The sequence below is a fragment of the Nicotiana tomentosiformis genome, chromosome 2 (genome assembly GCF_000390325.3).
Source record: "Nicotiana tomentosiformis chromosome 2, ASM39032v3, whole genome shotgun sequence".
NCBI classification, from domain to species: domain Eukaryota; kingdom Viridiplantae; phylum Streptophyta; class Magnoliopsida; order Solanales; family Solanaceae; genus Nicotiana; species Nicotiana tomentosiformis.
Window position 1 is genome coordinate 5,190,941 of NC_090813.1, and position 17,510 is coordinate 5,208,450.

The 17,510-nt window shown below is 37.9% G+C and overlaps 1 protein-coding gene and 1 non-coding gene across 2 annotated transcripts in view; both read left to right on the forward strand.

The window, feature by feature from the left end:
* LOC104099855 (DNA-directed RNA polymerase I subunit 1) overlaps positions 1-17,510 on the forward strand; it is a 31,585-nt gene that overhangs the window by 7,623 nt on the left and 6,452 nt on the right. The window contains exons 5-15 of the mRNA XM_070194923.1: positions 3,914-4,174; positions 4,323-4,502; positions 7,753-7,915; positions 9,793-9,983; positions 11,635-11,913; positions 14,005-14,093; positions 14,177-14,324; positions 14,436-14,654; positions 14,774-15,085; positions 15,189-15,327; positions 15,867-16,072. Coding sequence (XP_070051024.1) covers positions 3,914-4,174; positions 4,323-4,502; positions 7,753-7,915; positions 9,793-9,983; positions 11,635-11,913; positions 14,005-14,093; positions 14,177-14,324; positions 14,436-14,654; positions 14,774-15,085; positions 15,189-15,327; positions 15,867-16,072 — 2,187 coding nt within the window. The remainder of the gene's footprint in view (positions 1-3,913; positions 4,175-4,322; positions 4,503-7,752; positions 7,916-9,792; positions 9,984-11,634; positions 11,914-14,004; positions 14,094-14,176; positions 14,325-14,435; positions 14,655-14,773; positions 15,086-15,188; positions 15,328-15,866; positions 16,073-17,510) is intronic.
* LOC117277640 (U6 spliceosomal RNA) lies at positions 157-255 on the forward strand. Its single transcript, XR_004507952.1, has one exon. It is a non-coding gene; the product is annotated as a U6 spliceosomal RNA (small nuclear RNA).

The window sequence follows — 17,510 nt, forward strand, 5'->3', positions numbered from 1 at the left end:
GTTGGGCATGTGGTAGAATAATACAATCTCTCTTACCTCTTCAAGCCAGCATTCCGTTCCTAATACTTTATCTCTCACCTCTTCAAATAAATACTCCTTAAGTCAATACCATTTCCCACCTCTTTGCCTTGGGAGAAACCAATTGAAGATATGGATAGTTTCATAAAAGCTTTATTACATGTACACTAGGCTGTTAAGATTAGCATGGCCCCTGCGCAAGGATGACGCACAAATCGAGAAATGGTCCAAATTCTTTAGAAGGTTTTGTTTTTGTGATTGTGAAATAGAAAGAGTTGGACTTCTACTAAATGCTGCAGAAGGTATTGTGGTAGATAGTTCGCAAGGGATTCATTTTTCTTGTTAGGAAAGAAGGATGGAATTTTCTCTGCGAGCTCCTGTTGTACGCTGTTGTTGAAGAAATTGTCTAGAAATGATGGTGTGTGGCCTTTGAAAGTTATTTGGAAACCAAGGCTCCAAGCAAAGTTTTTTGCTTTGGGTGATTGCAACACATGAAGCATGTTTGAGGCAGGAAAATTTGCAGAGAAGGGGATTTAATCTTTGCAGCTGGTGCTACTTTTGCAGAAAAAATGGGAGATAGTGAATCATCTGCTGTTGCATTTCAGGTTTGTTTGGCAAATATGGTGTATGTTCTTGAACTTGTATGGGGATTCATCGGGTGATACCTGCCAACATCAAGCAAGCTTTATGCAGATGACAAGGACAACCTTTTAGGAAAAGCAGAAGACGACTTGGTTGTGTGGACAGTATGGCTGGATTTGAAAGAAATTATAGGTGCTTTAAAGGAAGCAAGGAGAATATCAGTTTTGTTAAAAATAGATGTATTCGGAATCTAAAGTTATGGTGTAGTGCCTCTTTTGATTTTTCAGTTGATGTAATGCTGGATTTCCTAGATTCCCTTCAGGTTTGAGGGATCTGCTTCCAGTCGGCTATTTTTTTAATGCTGCAGTATCATCTTGGTACTGGCTGACAGTTTTTTTAAATAAAATTTTACCTTTTACTGATTAAAAAAGGTTGTTAACCTCGAGAGCATGACTGGTGAGATGTTAATCTAGTGGTGGTCAAACAGGTGTTTATTCAAACCCGACAGAGTTTAGCCTCGGGTTGAAACATAAGTCCTCTTTCCCTGGTATAAGCTATCACAAATTCTTTTTTTAAAATTAGCCTCCCTCCACAACTTGCGATCCCCAGTGAAAGTACAACAAAAAGAAAAAAAAAGAAAACCGTGTTCAATAGGTGAAGAACTAAACAGCTTGACAACTGTTCTTTTTCTCAGTCTATATTGCATAATTTATTTGTTTATATCTGCAAGTGTTGCTTTAGCCGTCCTGCAAATTTCCATAATTGCAGCTTCCTATAACCAGTGTTATAAAAGGCGTTTTCGGGGCGAGCCCTGGGGCGAGGTGCATCAAAAACGCCCCGGGGCAATGGTGTGGGACGAAAGTCTCAAGAGGCGTACGCCCAGCAATTCGGGGCGTATGCCCGGGCGTTCGGGGCGAGTTTTTTTAGTGAGGCGTAAGCCCTAGAGAGTTTTTCAAATTAAAACAAAATTTGTTGAATAAATCCTTCATATAATATCCAAATTTTCAAAATTCAGCTTAGTAATTACTCAAAAGTTTTAAAAAGGAACTAAAATGTATTAAATTTAAAAGTCAAGACCTTTTTTATTGATCGAAGCCCCAATTCATGGTCTTTCCCAATTCTTTATCTTGTCCGCTAGTCTACTAATATCTCTCAAAAGCAACGAATATTCAATTTGTTTTTTACAAATACAAAGAGAACTTCATTCTCCTTCATAGCAGCAAGTTCAAAGTTCAAATTGAAGGTTAGTCATCCTTTTTGTTCCTTCATGTAGAAAACTTTATTCTTTTCGACTCAAGTTACTTGAGCTTTTAAGTAGCGTATAATAGATTGTTTTGACTAGTTTTTTGTGGGGATGAAGTGCGCGCGCGCGCGCGCACACACACATATATATATATATATTTTACATATTTATAGTTTTCTTCATTTTTTATGCAATTTTACATGTTTATAAATATTTACTGTAATTATATTATTTTATAAAATATTAAAAATCAAATACCTATGGGGCTTACGCCCCGTGCCTCGGGGCTTACGCCTCGCTGAGGCATATGTAAAACGCCTCGCTTTACGCCCACGCCTTTTAAAACACTGCCGATAACATGTTCAACTTAACATTCTCTATTTGGATAAACTTTTTCTTGATAATCAAGAAATCCCAAGGACCAGTGATGCACAGTTCGAACAACAACAACAACATACCCAGTATTATCCTACACCGTGGGGTCTGGGGAGGATAGTGTGTACGCAGACCTTACCCCTACCTTGTAAGGATAGAGAAGCTGTTTCCAATAAACCCTCGGCTCAGGATAGTATAAGTACCAAATTAATAAAAATATAGGCAAGAAGGAGCAATATCAAAAAGCCATATAAAAGCAGAATAAAACAACAAGACAGTAAAGTGATCAACAATGAAAGAAAATAACGGTTAGTCATAAAAGCCTACTACCAACAGAAAACGAGAATGCGTGCCAATACTAATGTTATGAACACTCTACGCTACCTACTCTACTACCCTAATTCTCGACCTCCATACCTTCCTATCAAGGGTCATGTCCTCGGTCAGCTGAAGTTGCGCCATGTCTTGCCTAATCACCTTTCCCCACCTCTTCTTTGGCCTACCTCTACCTCTCCGTAGGCCCTCCAATGTCAACCTCTCACACCTCCTCACCGAGGCGTCTGTGCTCCTCCTCCTCACATGACCAATCCACCTAAGCCGCGCTTCCCGCATCTTGTCCTCAATAGAGGCCACACCCACCTTATCGCGGATAACCTCATTTCTGATCCTATCTAACCTGGTGTCCCGCACATCCATCTCAACATACTCATCTCTGCTACCTTCATCTTCTGGACATGAGCAATCTTGACTGGCCAACACTTAGCCCCATACAACATCATTGGTTTGATCACCACTTTGTAGAACTTACCCTTAAGTTTTGGTGGCACCTTCTTGTCACACAAAATACCGGAAGCGAGTCTCCATTTCATCCATCCCGCGCCAATATGATGTGCGACATCTTCATCAATCTCCCCATCCCCTGAATAATAGATCCGAGGTACTTAAAAAACTCCCTCTCCTAGGGATGACCTGCGAGTCCAGCCTCCCCTCCCCCTCCCCCTCCCCTCCTAGAGTCTCGCCGCTGAACTTACACTCCAAGTATTCTGTCTTGGTCCTGCACAGTTCGAACACTCGGTGGATAATAAGCCCGTCCTTCTACCCTTCTCCACTTAAATACCAGGCTTTTGTTTGCGGCAAGGTTCAAACCTGTGACGTGTGCTTAACCCACAAATCACAAGCTGCTCTTTTGCCACCAGGGCCCTGGGGGCTTCTCTATTTGGATAAACTTTTGTTATTAACATGTTCTAATTGTGGCTATTTTTCCATTTCCACTGGTACTTTATTGTTTTAATTGTGAGCTTTCGAAGTACTATTGTCCATCCTGCTATAATTCTGGTTGAGCATGAGTGCACATGTTTGTGTTTTCTATATCTACCCTTTCTTAAATTTGTCCTACTGTGGAGCTTTCACAATGGAAGGTACTCTTGATTGGGTTGTCTGGGAACTCTTGTTATGTTTGTTGTGTACAATGTTTTCAGAAATACCTGCTTTCAACATGATCTCATAGGATCATCAGATGCAGGCATCATATATCCTCAACATTTTCTGTTAATTTCTGGAGTTTGCCTATTAGTTGCTATGATTTTTTATTTCTTTTGTGAAATGTTTTCTCGAATTAAATAAATAGCAGCACTACTTCTACAGGCATACAGATTACCTTGCAGTTATGAAGTATTAAACTGCTGCTTTCTGCAGGATATTTCAAGTAAGCAAATTATTTTCAATTATATCAAAAAAAGTCAAACGTTCAATCTGCAGTGCACTGGTGGAAGCGAGGAAAATCTTTCCCCTGAGGTGGTAAATGCCACTGAGCCATTAGGGGAAGCTGAAACCAGCTTATCTATGGCTTCCTCGGGTAGATTAGAAAATTCTATGGCACGTGGAAGGCAAGGGGATGAGGAGTCTATTGTGATGCAACAGAAAGACTTATTTTCAGTAGCTCATTTACCGTCTCAGGTATGGCTTCCACCGTGAGCCATAAGCTAGTAGTTACATGTATTCTAGCTTATAGTCTTTGGCATAATTATTCTGATGATAATAATACCTTAGTTGCTATATACATTTGGTGCTCTCTTTAGCAATCTTTTTATGCTATAATTGACAGGTCAGGAAAATTATAGAGCATTTATGGGAAAACGAAGCTCGTCTGTGCGCATTCTTCTGTAATATTCAGGGTCAGCACCTTAATACACCTATCAAGGTGGCTGGGCCCTCTATGTTCTTTTTGGAGTCCATTCTTGTACCTCCAATCAGGTTCCGTCCTCCAGCCAAAGGGGGTGATTCAGTAAGCATTTTGAACACCTTTCCAAAATTTCTTAAGTTTGTATTTATGCTTTTTGTCTTGTCAGTCTGGCTACGAATCATGTACTGCAAGAAGTTGTGCTCTTCAAACTTGTGTGTAATAGTCCCTTGTCAAAAAATGTTTTTTCTGGTATAATTACAGCACAAAAACATATGCTATTAAAGTTCTTGACTAGTGAAGCTTTTCTGGAGGTTATTTTGGCATCTATATTTGCCAATTTCACATATTGCGTATAGTATGTCTTCTTACTTGGTTGATATTTGCTATATCATGAACAGATTCTGAAAAATGATATTTCACATTAGGTCTTTATCTCACGGTTACTTGAATCTTTCTCCTCTATCTTTATCCTGTACGTAAGCAGCAGTAATGAAATTTATCTTTCAAAATCTTTGAATATTTTTCTTTCTTGTCCACTACTTTTGGTGGATACTGTAGATGTTAGCTGTAGCTTTATGTTTCTATTTATGGAGGTATGCTAGCTTTATGTTTCTCTCCTCAACTCATTCATAAGCTTTCACATATTCACATCTACCCTCTTGTCCCCATGCCTACAGTTTTTTTGAGTTATCTATCTTCTCACATATTCAAATCTCCCTCTTCCACACCTTAATTCCCCTTTTAGCATTTTGAGCTTCTTTGTCAGCTGAAATGGAGGTCTGCCTGAGACATCATATCCACTCCACCAGTCTGCCATTCCATCCACAACAATTGGTTTGTGTTGCCTTTTTCTAATGGCAGAGCAAAAGATTTAGCTATAAACCTATAAAAAACCTTTCCACAAGCAAAATCCTTTACCTTTCTGGCCCTTTTACAGCTCATAGTACACTTTATCTAGGTCCAAAAAGTTGCATTCACTGTGTTGGACTAACTTCCATATGTCTTTGAGGAAATAATTGATTTGTTTTTTGACATGGTGAATTTTCAGTAAATTAGTTTCAGCACTACGATGTATGCTGAGATTAGTTCAGCAAAAACAGAAGAAAAAGAACAGACTACTTTTCTCATCATCTACACGTAATAGTTGTTAAGTTTTCCATATTGGTTGACAGATGAGTTAATTGTCTCACTATATGATCTTAGGCAATCCTCACCTCATGAGCTTGTTTTTGGGATTGAGTTAGGCCAAAGGTCCATCTCTTCACAATAGTGATAAAGTCTAATGGACTTTGCCTCTTTTACATAATCCTTCATTTACAAAAAGCAGAAAAATGCAGTTATACTTGATCTGTGTGATAGAATTGGTTTTTCCTTCTATCCTTCAAAACATCTTGGGTTTCTCTGATTCCATATGCTGCGCTTAATGCAAGCTGGTGCTATCCTCCATAACTTTTCCTGCTCCTTGTCAGCCTTTCCCCATCCAATTTTTCTCGCATTATCCATTGTAATCCAGATGTTCAGAAGAAGAGCCCATGGGTTGTTTGTTACTGGGCAAAGCAGAAAGGGATGGTTGACTCTCATCCCTTTAGGAAGCTGTCCATCTCTTTTAGAAGGAATCTTAACGACTGGGAAATTGAAAGCTACATTCAGTTGCTTCAACTTCTTAACAACAATCCCTCTTTTATCTTCATACCTGACTATGTCAAATAGAATCTCGACTCCAAGGGAATTTTTTCAGTTAAAGGCTGTTACCTCTCACTTACTGTTCCTTCCCCTCCCAACATCTCTTGGAATTGGAAAACTATCTGGAGAAGCAAGCCCTACAAGGTCAAATGCTTTATCTGGATAGCGGCTAATGGCAAGTGCCTCACTCTCGACAACCGTCAAAAGAGAGGCCTACACCTTTGCAATAGATGCATTCTCTGTAAAGAAGATGCGGAGAACATCAACCACTTGTTCTTACATTGCAGTGTCTCTAACCAGCTTTGGAACCTAGTTTTTTCCATCATGGGCTTGAACTGGTGCATGCCTAGCTCTCTTCTGTTTTTTTTTTTTTTTTTTTTTTTGATAAAGGAAGTGATTTCAATAGATGGCATCAAGAAGATGCAAGAAGTACATGATTTGGCATTTGAGCTTACAAAAAGTATTCCGGCTCCTATACTTAATTGGCTAAGCCAGAGCTAAGGAACTAATGAAATCCAAAAGATGATCAATATTTAGGGTACAGTCTAGACCAACAGAACAAATTGGCAATACACATAGCCTTTAAAGAACCTATAGAAGTTGAGTTTCCATCAAAATATCTCTTGTTTCTCTCTGTTCAAATGCACCAGAAAATACAAGCAGGGACCATTGACCAGATTTTCCTGATGGCTTCATCGACTCTCCATAAACTCCAGCTCTTATAAGCGTCCTTGACTGTGTAAGGGATGACCCATTTGAGACCAAAAAGGCAAAAAAACATGTACCATATGTCTGAAGCCACCTCACAGTGTAGGAGCAAGTGGCAGGTACTTTCAGCTTTCTTTTGACACATGTAGCATCTGTTAGGTAACTGGAAGTTCCTTTTCATCAGGTTATCTTGTGTGAGGCATGCCTCATATAATGCTGTCCAGGTGTAACAGATAACCTTTGGTGGCAGCTTGGTTCTCCAAATAAGTTTCCAGGGCCAGTTATCTATCATGGGATTACTAGAACACATCTGTTGATATCCCACCTCTTCTGGATTTTTTGATGGCTTGGCAGAGAGAAGCAAATGCTAAGTCCTCCTTCCCCATGTGGAACACTATTCCTGCAGCTATCTGCTGGGTAATTTGGAAGGAAAGGAATGCTAGAATTTTTAAAGACAAGAATGACAATATACTTAAGCTCAAACAGAATTGTCTATTATTGCTTAGTTTTTGGTGCAGCATGGCAATGTCAAATGTGTTAAGAGCCTGAAGCCATGCTTGATTTTATTTTTGCATTTTACATTCTTTGTAATGTTTTTCGGCTTTTGCCTGTATTTCTTTTCCAGCATTTTGCTCGCTCATTTCAATATACATTACCTTATTAAAGAACACCTATTACATAGTCGAAATCCCCTCCTCTGTAGTTTGTCCTGTATCAGACAGCCGTTGTGGGCTATAATCCATGAGAAACCAGCAACTTTAGTTGGTGCATTTGACTTCCATATCTTTTTGTAGGCCACTGTTCTTCTAGGGAAGTCCTTCTATCAATGACTCATAACACGACTTAATTGTAAATTAACCTTTGCTGTGTGCTTGCCAAAACCTCAGGGGAGTTTTGTGAATTTTTCTCCTTCTAATTATATCCCTTGTTAACTTACATTTAAGTTTTGATGTTTCTTCAGGTTATGGAACATCCACATACTGTTCTTCTTGGCAAGGTCCTTCAGTCAAATATAGCTTTGGGAAATGCCCATAGCAACCAGGCTGGAAGGTCTAAGATCATTAGCCGCTTGATGGATCTTCAACAATCTGTAAACGTGCTGTTTGATAGCAAAACAGCTGCTGGTGAGTTTATTCTTCTCTGTTGTGCTACCAGTGCTACTTTTAAACGGTGTTATTAAAAGCCATTGCTTAAAGCAATGAAGCGATGCAAACTGAGGGTCATCGCTTCATGGGCGAAGCCATGCACTTTAGATAAGCATGCACTTCAAAATGACACGCAAAGTAATCCAACAAGAAACGATTTATTCTTTGAATCTCAACTTTGAGGAATTGGATTAATATCAACTTTATTGTGTATGAGATGTTGAAATTAGTCATTTTAATTGAAAATTTGATTGGCGTATACTAAATTCATACATGTATGGTACTTTCCGTTATTATTTAAATTGCGTGCTTCATTTTAAAGAAGCGTGCACCTCACTTCTCGCTTTTCGCTTCAAGACCCTTGGACCATGTTACTCTTTTGAGCTTTTCACTTTTAAAGACACTGCTTTTGAAATTGTTTGACTGGGGGGTTGTTTCCTGGTTAGTTAGTACTTTTTCTAGAACCATTGGAAGGCAGTATTTAGTTTAACTTTGACTTGCCCGTCTCTTCTGGATCTGGAAGATTTATGTGTGGCTTATACTTGTCATCTGGATCTTTCAGGCTCTTGAATTGGCGACGTTCTAAATTTTGGGAACTTTAGGTTTCCAGCCTCAGTTGAGAACTTAGTTGGCAAATAATGGATGGTTGTAAACATAAATCTCATGGCCATTCTTCAAATATTAAGAAATTTTCAGTAAGTTTTGGAATCCTTAATTGATAATCAATGAGCAAAAATTTGTAACATCAACAATATCCCTACACAACAAGCTTAAGTTGTATTAAGTGCTCTTTAAAAGTTCCTTTTTTGTGAATTTGGAATTTTATTTTACTCATAAGAGCACCAAGGAAGTGCCATGATGTACAGAAGACTTGCACATGTGCTCCTTAAAAGTTACAACTATACTAATAACTAGCATACACACACACACACACACATATATACTCTATTACATATACTATCCGGAGTATTATCAACGCTGGTCACATCCCGGAGTTACTTCTTCTTTTACCAGACTATTATATAGGCATCACTAAACAGATATCTTACCCAAACCTGTCAGAGAACGGTCTGACAGATCCAGCTGCCATTTGTAGGTTGGAAGAGGAGAACTAGGTCTGCATTTTGTAAGCGCCTTAAGTGATGCAGTTGGGAACTATGATGGCATATCCTGATTTGTCTTGCAAAATTGTAGAGGTCGCATTCACTTGTGTTGACCACCGTAAGTAGGAAAATTGTCAGTTTGTTGATAATCCGTCTATATTCAATTTAAAAATTTAAATTTTTAGAGATGGGACACGTTTATTGATTTATTTTGGGTCTTCAACAACCCCCCCTTATGTTGTACGGGTTTAAATTCTTTTTTCTAGTACCAAGCACGTGAAAATATTTTTGCTAATGGGTGACGATGAGACTTGATCCCATGACTTTTGCCTAGATATCATGTTAAATTATGTGACTGTTTCATCTAAAAGTTTAATCTTTAGAGTGAACATCTTTGCTAGGTCTACAACCATCCAAATAGAAATGGACTTGAGACTTGACCGCAGCTGAGAATCCCTGTTATCTGAATTTTAGTTGGTTTATTTTTCTGTAGATTTGCATGTATGTGGCAGGGTATTTAATCTCTAAATAAATCAAGGGTCTACACGTGTTCCTTTTGAAAATAACATTTAATTTTCTCTGCATTCTTGTCTGCGTGATGGTGTTATAGTGTTTATTTGCTATTGCTGCTGATTTGTAGTTTATTTGCTATTGCTGCTGATTTGTAGTTTATTTGCTATTGCTGCTGATCTGTTGGTCCGACAACAATCATTTTCTTGGCTGATTAGCAGCATCTTCTATTTTAAATGGCAGGTCCAGGTCAAAAAGATGTTGGTGTGGGCATATGTCAATTGTTGGAAAAGAAAGAAGGTATCTTCCGCCAGAAAATGATGGGAAAGAGAGTCAATTTTGCCTGCCGATCAGTTATATCTCCGGATCCGTATTTGTCTGTCAATGAAATTGGAGTTCCACCATATTTTGCTTTAAGACTAACCTATCCTGAGGTATTGGTGAATATGCTAATTTTACTTATTTTAAAATTCCTGTGCTGTTTCTACTGTTCCCTATCTATCAAGAAAGTTTAAAAAACAAGAAATTCAACTTTCAACTTTCTGCTCGCACACTATTAAAAAGATTTAATCTCTTTTTTATTTGTGTTTTGGTTTTTTTTATTTTTTATTTTTATTATATGCATTTCTCCTCATATTCTGCGAAAATTCTGAATTAAAGAAAATGTATTTATCGTGCTCTGTTCTTTAACTTAAATGCATTCAAATTCCTTTTCTTGATGGTCTTGGCTAAATTAAAGAAAATATACGCAGTAGGCTTGCATAGCCTCTAACCCTGTGCAAAACTTTCTCAAACTCTTACATGCACACTTTAATCTCGCTACCACAGTACGCGAAATCAAAACCAATGTCCCCGAGTGGCTCATATGAGGTTAAAGGCAGTTTGGTGGTACTGATATTTTTGGAGCAAAGGAGTAGAGGGTGGTAGAAGGACTAGTGTACATTAAGGCTATAAAATGAACTCCATTTTTCTCTTAAACTAATACGAAACTAGAGTGTGTTGTTTCCCTAAAACAATTGGAAACCAACTAAAGATTTTTTTTGACAAGGCAAATAATATTATCAACAACTGGAAAATTCCTGTAACAGGAGGTATATCAAAAGGTAGAGAATCTACAACAAAACATGATTCTCTACGAAAGAGACCCAATCATCTACACAAGTAGGGTTCTCATGGGTGCACCAAAAAGCAATCAAAGACAAAAGGCTATTGTCAAGGCTATTGTCTGGGGATAGTGTTGGATCCTGTACCAACAAGATTTTCTTAGTCAAACAGATTTGAATCTATCAAGATATTCTGTGCATCCTTGATTATGTGCTCTAGTTTAATTATGCACTTGTAACAGGAAAGAAAACTACTAAAGCTGGTGTTATTAACTAAGAGATTAACTTTATTGTTTCCTTTCTCCAAAAAAATAAATTACGAAGAGATTACAATTATTTGGCAGGACCAAGAAGAAGTCTTCAAAGGTCATGCTTGTATATCATAAATGAAAAAAGGTGGTGGTGGTGGTGGTGGTGGGGTATTAGGTTATGTTTTTTAAAATGATGGCTCGAAAGTTGAAGCGCCTGCAGTGTGTGCTTTTAGTTGAGCGGAAGGGTTGATAACAACTGAGTGAAAGGTTTCCAATTGTTAATTTACTGGTATATTTGATGCTTTGTAAAGATAAATGTCAGCGAAGCTTCATACAGTGGAACCATGGAAAACATTGTCTTTGCTTAAATATGTCCGAGATTCTTCTAAGCTGCTTAGATGGAAGTGTCTAGGATTGTTATAGGATTCCTATTCGATTTACATGGGTTGAATAATGAACCAGTTAGAGCAAATATATCCCCTTTGCCTGTATTGTTCAATAGCGAGTTATACTTTTTTTGAGAATGACAATAGCGAGGCTATACTCATGTAGTTCAATTTGGCTATATTAATTACCTGAAAACAAGAAAATGAAAAATAAAAAATGACTAAAGAGTAAAAAAGCAGAGTAGCATTCTGAAACATCTTTTTTTTTATATTCGAGCTGAATGCTTAACTTTTGGCATTACCTGTACTTGCTCGTTCTGTGCTGATATCTCATTCTTTTATCAGAGGGTGACTCCTTGGAATGCTGGTAAAATGAGAGATGCTATCATTAACGGGCCTGAAAACCATCCTGGGGCTCTCTCTTTTGCTGATAGAATATCTACTGTGAAACTGCCGTCAGGCAATGGTACAAATATAAAAAAAATCCGTATGGCAATATCTAGAAAATTGCCTTCTTCAAGGGGGGCAGTGACTCAGTCTGGGAGGAACGATGAGTATGAATTTGAAGGCAAAGTTGTTTACCGGCACTTGCAGGATGGGGATATTGTCCTTGTGAATCGGCAGGTAGAGCTTTTTGCTTCAGTTTGCGGAGCCAATTGTATGCAGTATTTTACGCTTCCTTCTAGAGGTGCAATTACTATTTTCAAATTAACAAAATAACCTGTTGTTTAACAGATTAGTCATCTGCAACTATGATGTGATGTAATTAAGGAAAAAGTAGTTCTAATGGATATGCCACTGTAACTCTTGCTAGCTATAACATGGATCATACAAGGATATCAAATTTCATCAAGATAACTATGTGATTGCCTGGGTTTAGATGCAAAGGAACAATTTCAGCAGTTTAGCTCATTAAATATAATGGTATCTAAGCTTTTATTAATTTATTCATAGCACAAACGAAGCAAAATTACAATAAACGTGTGGTCCTTCCCTTTGTTTCTTGTTCATTTCTCTTAGAAAGGTAACAATATATTAATAATCAACACAAAGGCTGTGTGCTGGAGCCATATTTACAACTTTAAAAAGCAAAAATATGAGCTTGCTCTTCATACTAGGGTACTAAAAATTCTAATAGATCAGCTACCTCTACATAGTTTTCTTTACCTTGCATTCCTTTCCTCCCACACAGTCCACCGTATACATGCTGGGATTGTTTTCCACCACTTCTGCCTAACATTACTTCCCACATTATTCCAACACATAAGAAGGTCATATGTAATCTTAGGCATAACCGATTTGAAGCGAATCAGTGTAGTAAAAAGCTGCCACAGCTGGTCTGTAACTCTACAATGTAAAAAAAGATGGCTGTTATTCTCTGTATTTGCATGACATAAAAAACATCTGGAGCTTAGTTGTATTTCCCTCCTTTACGGATTTCCTGGGTCAGATAAGCCTATTTAGTTACCAACCAGGAAAACGTGCCACTTTAAATGGTAGTCAGACTCTCCAAATATGTTTCCAGGGCCAACATTTTCTTTGTAGAAGACGATAAAGAATAAGCACTCTTAACTGTGAATTTGCTGTTGCCCTTCCATAGTTAACAGTTTTCTGTGTTGTTTTTTTTTTCCTGTGAAGAGGGTAAAAGTTTAATTAAATATGTACGAAGGAGGCACTGAAGTAGTACAAGGAAATTATGTTCCTTCTATAGGTTGAAGAAGTACATAAGCTCAGACAGAAAAGCAAAATCAGTGACCATTTTCTTCTTACACCATAAGAAAAGACTCTTAGATGTACAGAGGACATAAGCTCTTTCTTCTTACTAAAGCATCTGCAATTTCGATCAAGACAAATACTCCAAAATATGCATATAGGAGCTGCTCCAAAGCTGCAAGTCTTTGCAATGAACTGCAATAACCAGCTGGCTCCAAAGATGTTGAGGAACATTCTGCCATGTAAGATTGCAATGTAAAAGAGGTGATTGACAGATTCCAAAGCATCCTCACATATGTAGCATCTGTAGCAAAGTGTAATCCCCCTTTTCTGCATATTATCTTGAGTTAAGCTAGATGACTAACCTCCCATTGCCCTCATAGTTGCGGTACTGTAGTGCCCTCATTGCCCTCATAGTAGCTGTACTGTAGTGCTTGCGAATATTAATGTAGTAGATCAAAACTACTTGACTAAAAAAGGTTGCATTAGTTGTCATGGCCTTGGGGTAGGTATTCTGGACAAGCTGTTCTATTGGCCTATTAAATGCACCATTAAATTGCCTGGAGGATTCAAAGGACATCCTGAATACTTGTGGTTCCTTTTTGGATCTCACATATCTGAAGCAGTGACGTGTGACTTGGGTCCACTTATGTTGATGTGGTGACCATGTTGAAGACCTTTTGCGGGCTAAAATGAGCTCTTTCTAGTTTTGGTACATAATTGTTTGGTTCTTCTCTTTGTTGCTTCACTTGCATAAACAAAATATTGACGACAGTGATAAAATACCCATAACTACGCTGTGTTAACCTTTTGCGGGCTAAAATGAGCTGGTTCTAGTTTTTGGTACATAATTGTTTGGTTTTCTCTTTGGTGCTTCACTTGCATAAACAAAAATATTTACGACAGTGATCAATGAAAAGGGTATCCATAGCTCCTTTGTGTTGCCTTGTTACGTGTTGTTTTATAGCTGCACGTGGTCTAACTGGAAAAAATTGATGGCAGCCTACGCTACACAAGCCCAGTATAATGGCTCATGTTGTCCGTGTACTGAAAGGAGAAAAAACTCTTCGCATGCACTATGCTAATTGCAGGTTGGAACTCTTATCAGTTTTTCCATGTTTGTAATGGTACAAACTTACCTTTCCAGGACTAATCTGTTCTTGTATTGCTTCAGTACCTATAATGCCGATTTTGACGGTGATGAAATGAATGTCCACTTTCCACAAGATGAAATTTCTCGTGCTGAAGCATATAACATTGTAAATGCTAACGAACAGTACATTGTTCCGACTAAGGGAGATACAGTTAGAGGCCTGATTCAGGTTTGAGTAACCAAACTGGACATTGTCACCAGAAATTTTTATGATTCGTTCTTGTTGTCTGTTTATTTTGTATTCTCTTAATAGTTCTTTGACTTGTATTCATTTCTCCAGGATCATATTGTAGGTGCAGTGCTTCTTACCATGAAGAATACTTTTTTAACCCTTCAAGAGTTCAACCAGCTTCTGTATGGATCTGGTGTGTTTGCTGCTGGGCCTGGTTCAACTTCTGGAAATCATTCAAATAAAGTTTCTGTAGTAGATTCTGAAGGTGTTGTACAAACTATCTTGCCTGCTGTCTGGAAACCAAAGCCTCTTTGGACAGGGAAGCAGGTGAAGACTAGCAAAAACAAGCTCATTATGCACTCATTTTGAGACTTTCAACATGATTTGAGAGTAATCATAAAAGTCAACTTCATAGTGAACTGATCATTTTAGCTTCTTATTTGTAGGTCATCACTGCATTACTAAATCATCTGACAAAGGGTAGTCCACCTTGTACTGTGAAAAACAAAGGGAAAATTCCATATCCGTATTTCCTGAGCCTGAGTCGCCTAGCTGAGTATCAGTCAAGAGAAGAAGAAGAAGATAGAACCGCTGAAAATAAGTTCTTAATTTGGAAAAATGAGCTTGTGCGTGGTGTAATTGACAAGGCTCAGTTTGGAAAATTTGGTTTAGTTCATACAATTCAGGAGCTTTATGGGGCCAACAAAGCAGGGATTTTACTTTCTGCTCTGAGTCGTTTATTTACTATTTTCTTGCAGGTTCAGTATGTTGTTTTAGTTATTTCTTTCTCCTGACACGTTTGTTTTCTTTTTCATGCGTGCTTGGGTAAATCTTTCATCTAAGTTTACTCATTCTCTTCAGCTTCATGGCTTCACTTGTGGTATTGATGATCTTGTCATCTTACCACATTACGATATTCGGAGGAAGGAGGAACTTGAAGGAGGGGATGTTGGAGAGGAGGCTCATTGTGATTTTGTGAAGTTCAAGCCTGGAGAAATAGGTGAGCATGTCATGAAGCTCTTTGAGGTTTTAAGTGTTATTCTATCTTCATTGAGCTAAGGAATTGTGTGGTAACTGACGAGAAACATATTGCCTTATCATATCTATGCATGGCTTTCTTTGTAACAGTTTCATTTCTTTTTTTATTGCATACAGAGAGAGAGAGAGAGAGAGAGAGAGAGAGAGAGAGAGAGAGAGAGAGAGAGAGAGAGAGAGAGAGAGACGCACACAAACACACACCCCTTACTATATAGCTATCTTTGATGTGTGAGCTGGAGGCAACAAATTGACTTTTCACTAACTAGATTCATTACCAGCATGCATGAGGAATTTAATACTGACATTAAAATTAAGTTACATTGTGCTGTATAAACAAATATATATCAAATCTGAAGGAAAATGGATGAAGGAAATTAATCATTTAGGTCTTGTATGCTCTATATGAAGAGTTATATAGTATCAGTGTTCTGTACCATTGTTTGCTATTGAAGTCTTCCTTGGCATCAAATGACTGTTGCGTGTTGGTAATTTGGCATGCAGGCCCTTTGGAGCTCCAACTGGAAATTGAGAAAGCCATAAGCAGCAATAAAGAAGCTGCCACAGCAGCCTTAGATATGAAGATGAAAAATAAATTGGCAAATAAAGGCTCACAATTTAATAAAGAGTTGCTGCTAAAGGGATTGCTGAAACCTTTTCCCAGAAACTGCATTGCCCTTATGACAATTACTGGGGCAAAGGGGAGTACGGTAAGTTGGTAATTTTTTGAAATCGTGCTATTTAATTATGGGAAAGTTCACAACACTCATACTTTAAGGCTGGTTCTGTGTTAATGTCTCATCATATGTATAAAGTTCTTAGAAAAGGTCTCAATAAGTTTTTAACTTAATGTCAAGACATGCGGTTTCTATGACTAATTGTAGATTATATTTCTTGATAACCTTTTAGTTCCTTATAATTATTTTCTGTATTGTTTCTGTTACATCTTGCTTATGAGTGTGGTATTTTAAGTGAAAGAGTGAGTACGGGGTAAAAACTCTTGATGCATGATTTTATAGTGTTTGGCTGTAAGTGTCCAAAATCCTTATAAGGAACCTGTTCTTGAACCTAAAAGAAAAGCTTGGGAAAGTAAAGGTGACTTCTTAGCGTATCCAAAAAAAGGTGACTTTTTGCTTTGCTGCTGCCATATTGCTTGAGTTGTCAGATACTTTTTTGTCTTGCTCTATTTATGTAATAGCTGCATGTTCTGCTTAAATCAGTTATGGTTTTCATAAAATGTTACGTGAACGTAGATCCGTGTTCTGGAGAAGCTTGCCTGTTACACTGTCGCAGAATTCCTTAATAGATTTAGGAGCTCATGTAAACAACTGTATGTTTGTGTCTTGTTATAAAATTGAAAAGGTTAGATTAGGTCCTAGAAGAAATCGTCAATGTCATAAATTGATAGTGAACTACCTTCCACATTTGAATAGATAAAAATACTTTGAGAAGATCTAATTGTTCATGATCTTCCTGATTGCTTTCGAGCTAAGTTGCTCGGACATGGGTGCTGATCTAGAGGTCGGATCCTTCAAGATGTAAATTTCTAAGATTCGGGGATTTGGATCCTAGTACGGATACGGGTGCGGGGATCCGGCTAAAAATAATTCAAGAAAATAAAAATATAAAAATATCTCTAAATTATAAGCAAATTTTGAGGAATACTTGCGTATAGCTTGTAAAGTGTGAATTTTTTTTTATTCTCAAGTTGTAGATAAGTAAAGATTGATTTCATAGATACGGTAAGCTATTTTCTTCCCCAGTTTTGGTTTTGATTTCGGGAATCAAATTGTATGTTGTCTCGAATTTTTCCGTCCGTCGTGGTCAAAGTACCCAAATTGTTTGACCAGATCCGGTACGGATCCCACACCCATACTAGTGTCGTGTCGACACGGGTGCAACACCTAAACCTCCATGTTGGAGCAACTTGGCTTTCGAGTGAAAATGTTTATGAATTGCCTGGGTTTAGATATTTTTGATGAAGTAAATTAGATTCATTAAAAGGCATCAAGAAGATGCAAAGAGTACAGAAGAGATAGGATAATTAACTCCATTTACAAAAGCCTATGCTACTATCAGGGAGCTAATGAAATCCACAAAAGTATCAGCACTATTAACAGGGGTGAGATAGTTCCAGCTAATAAGTTA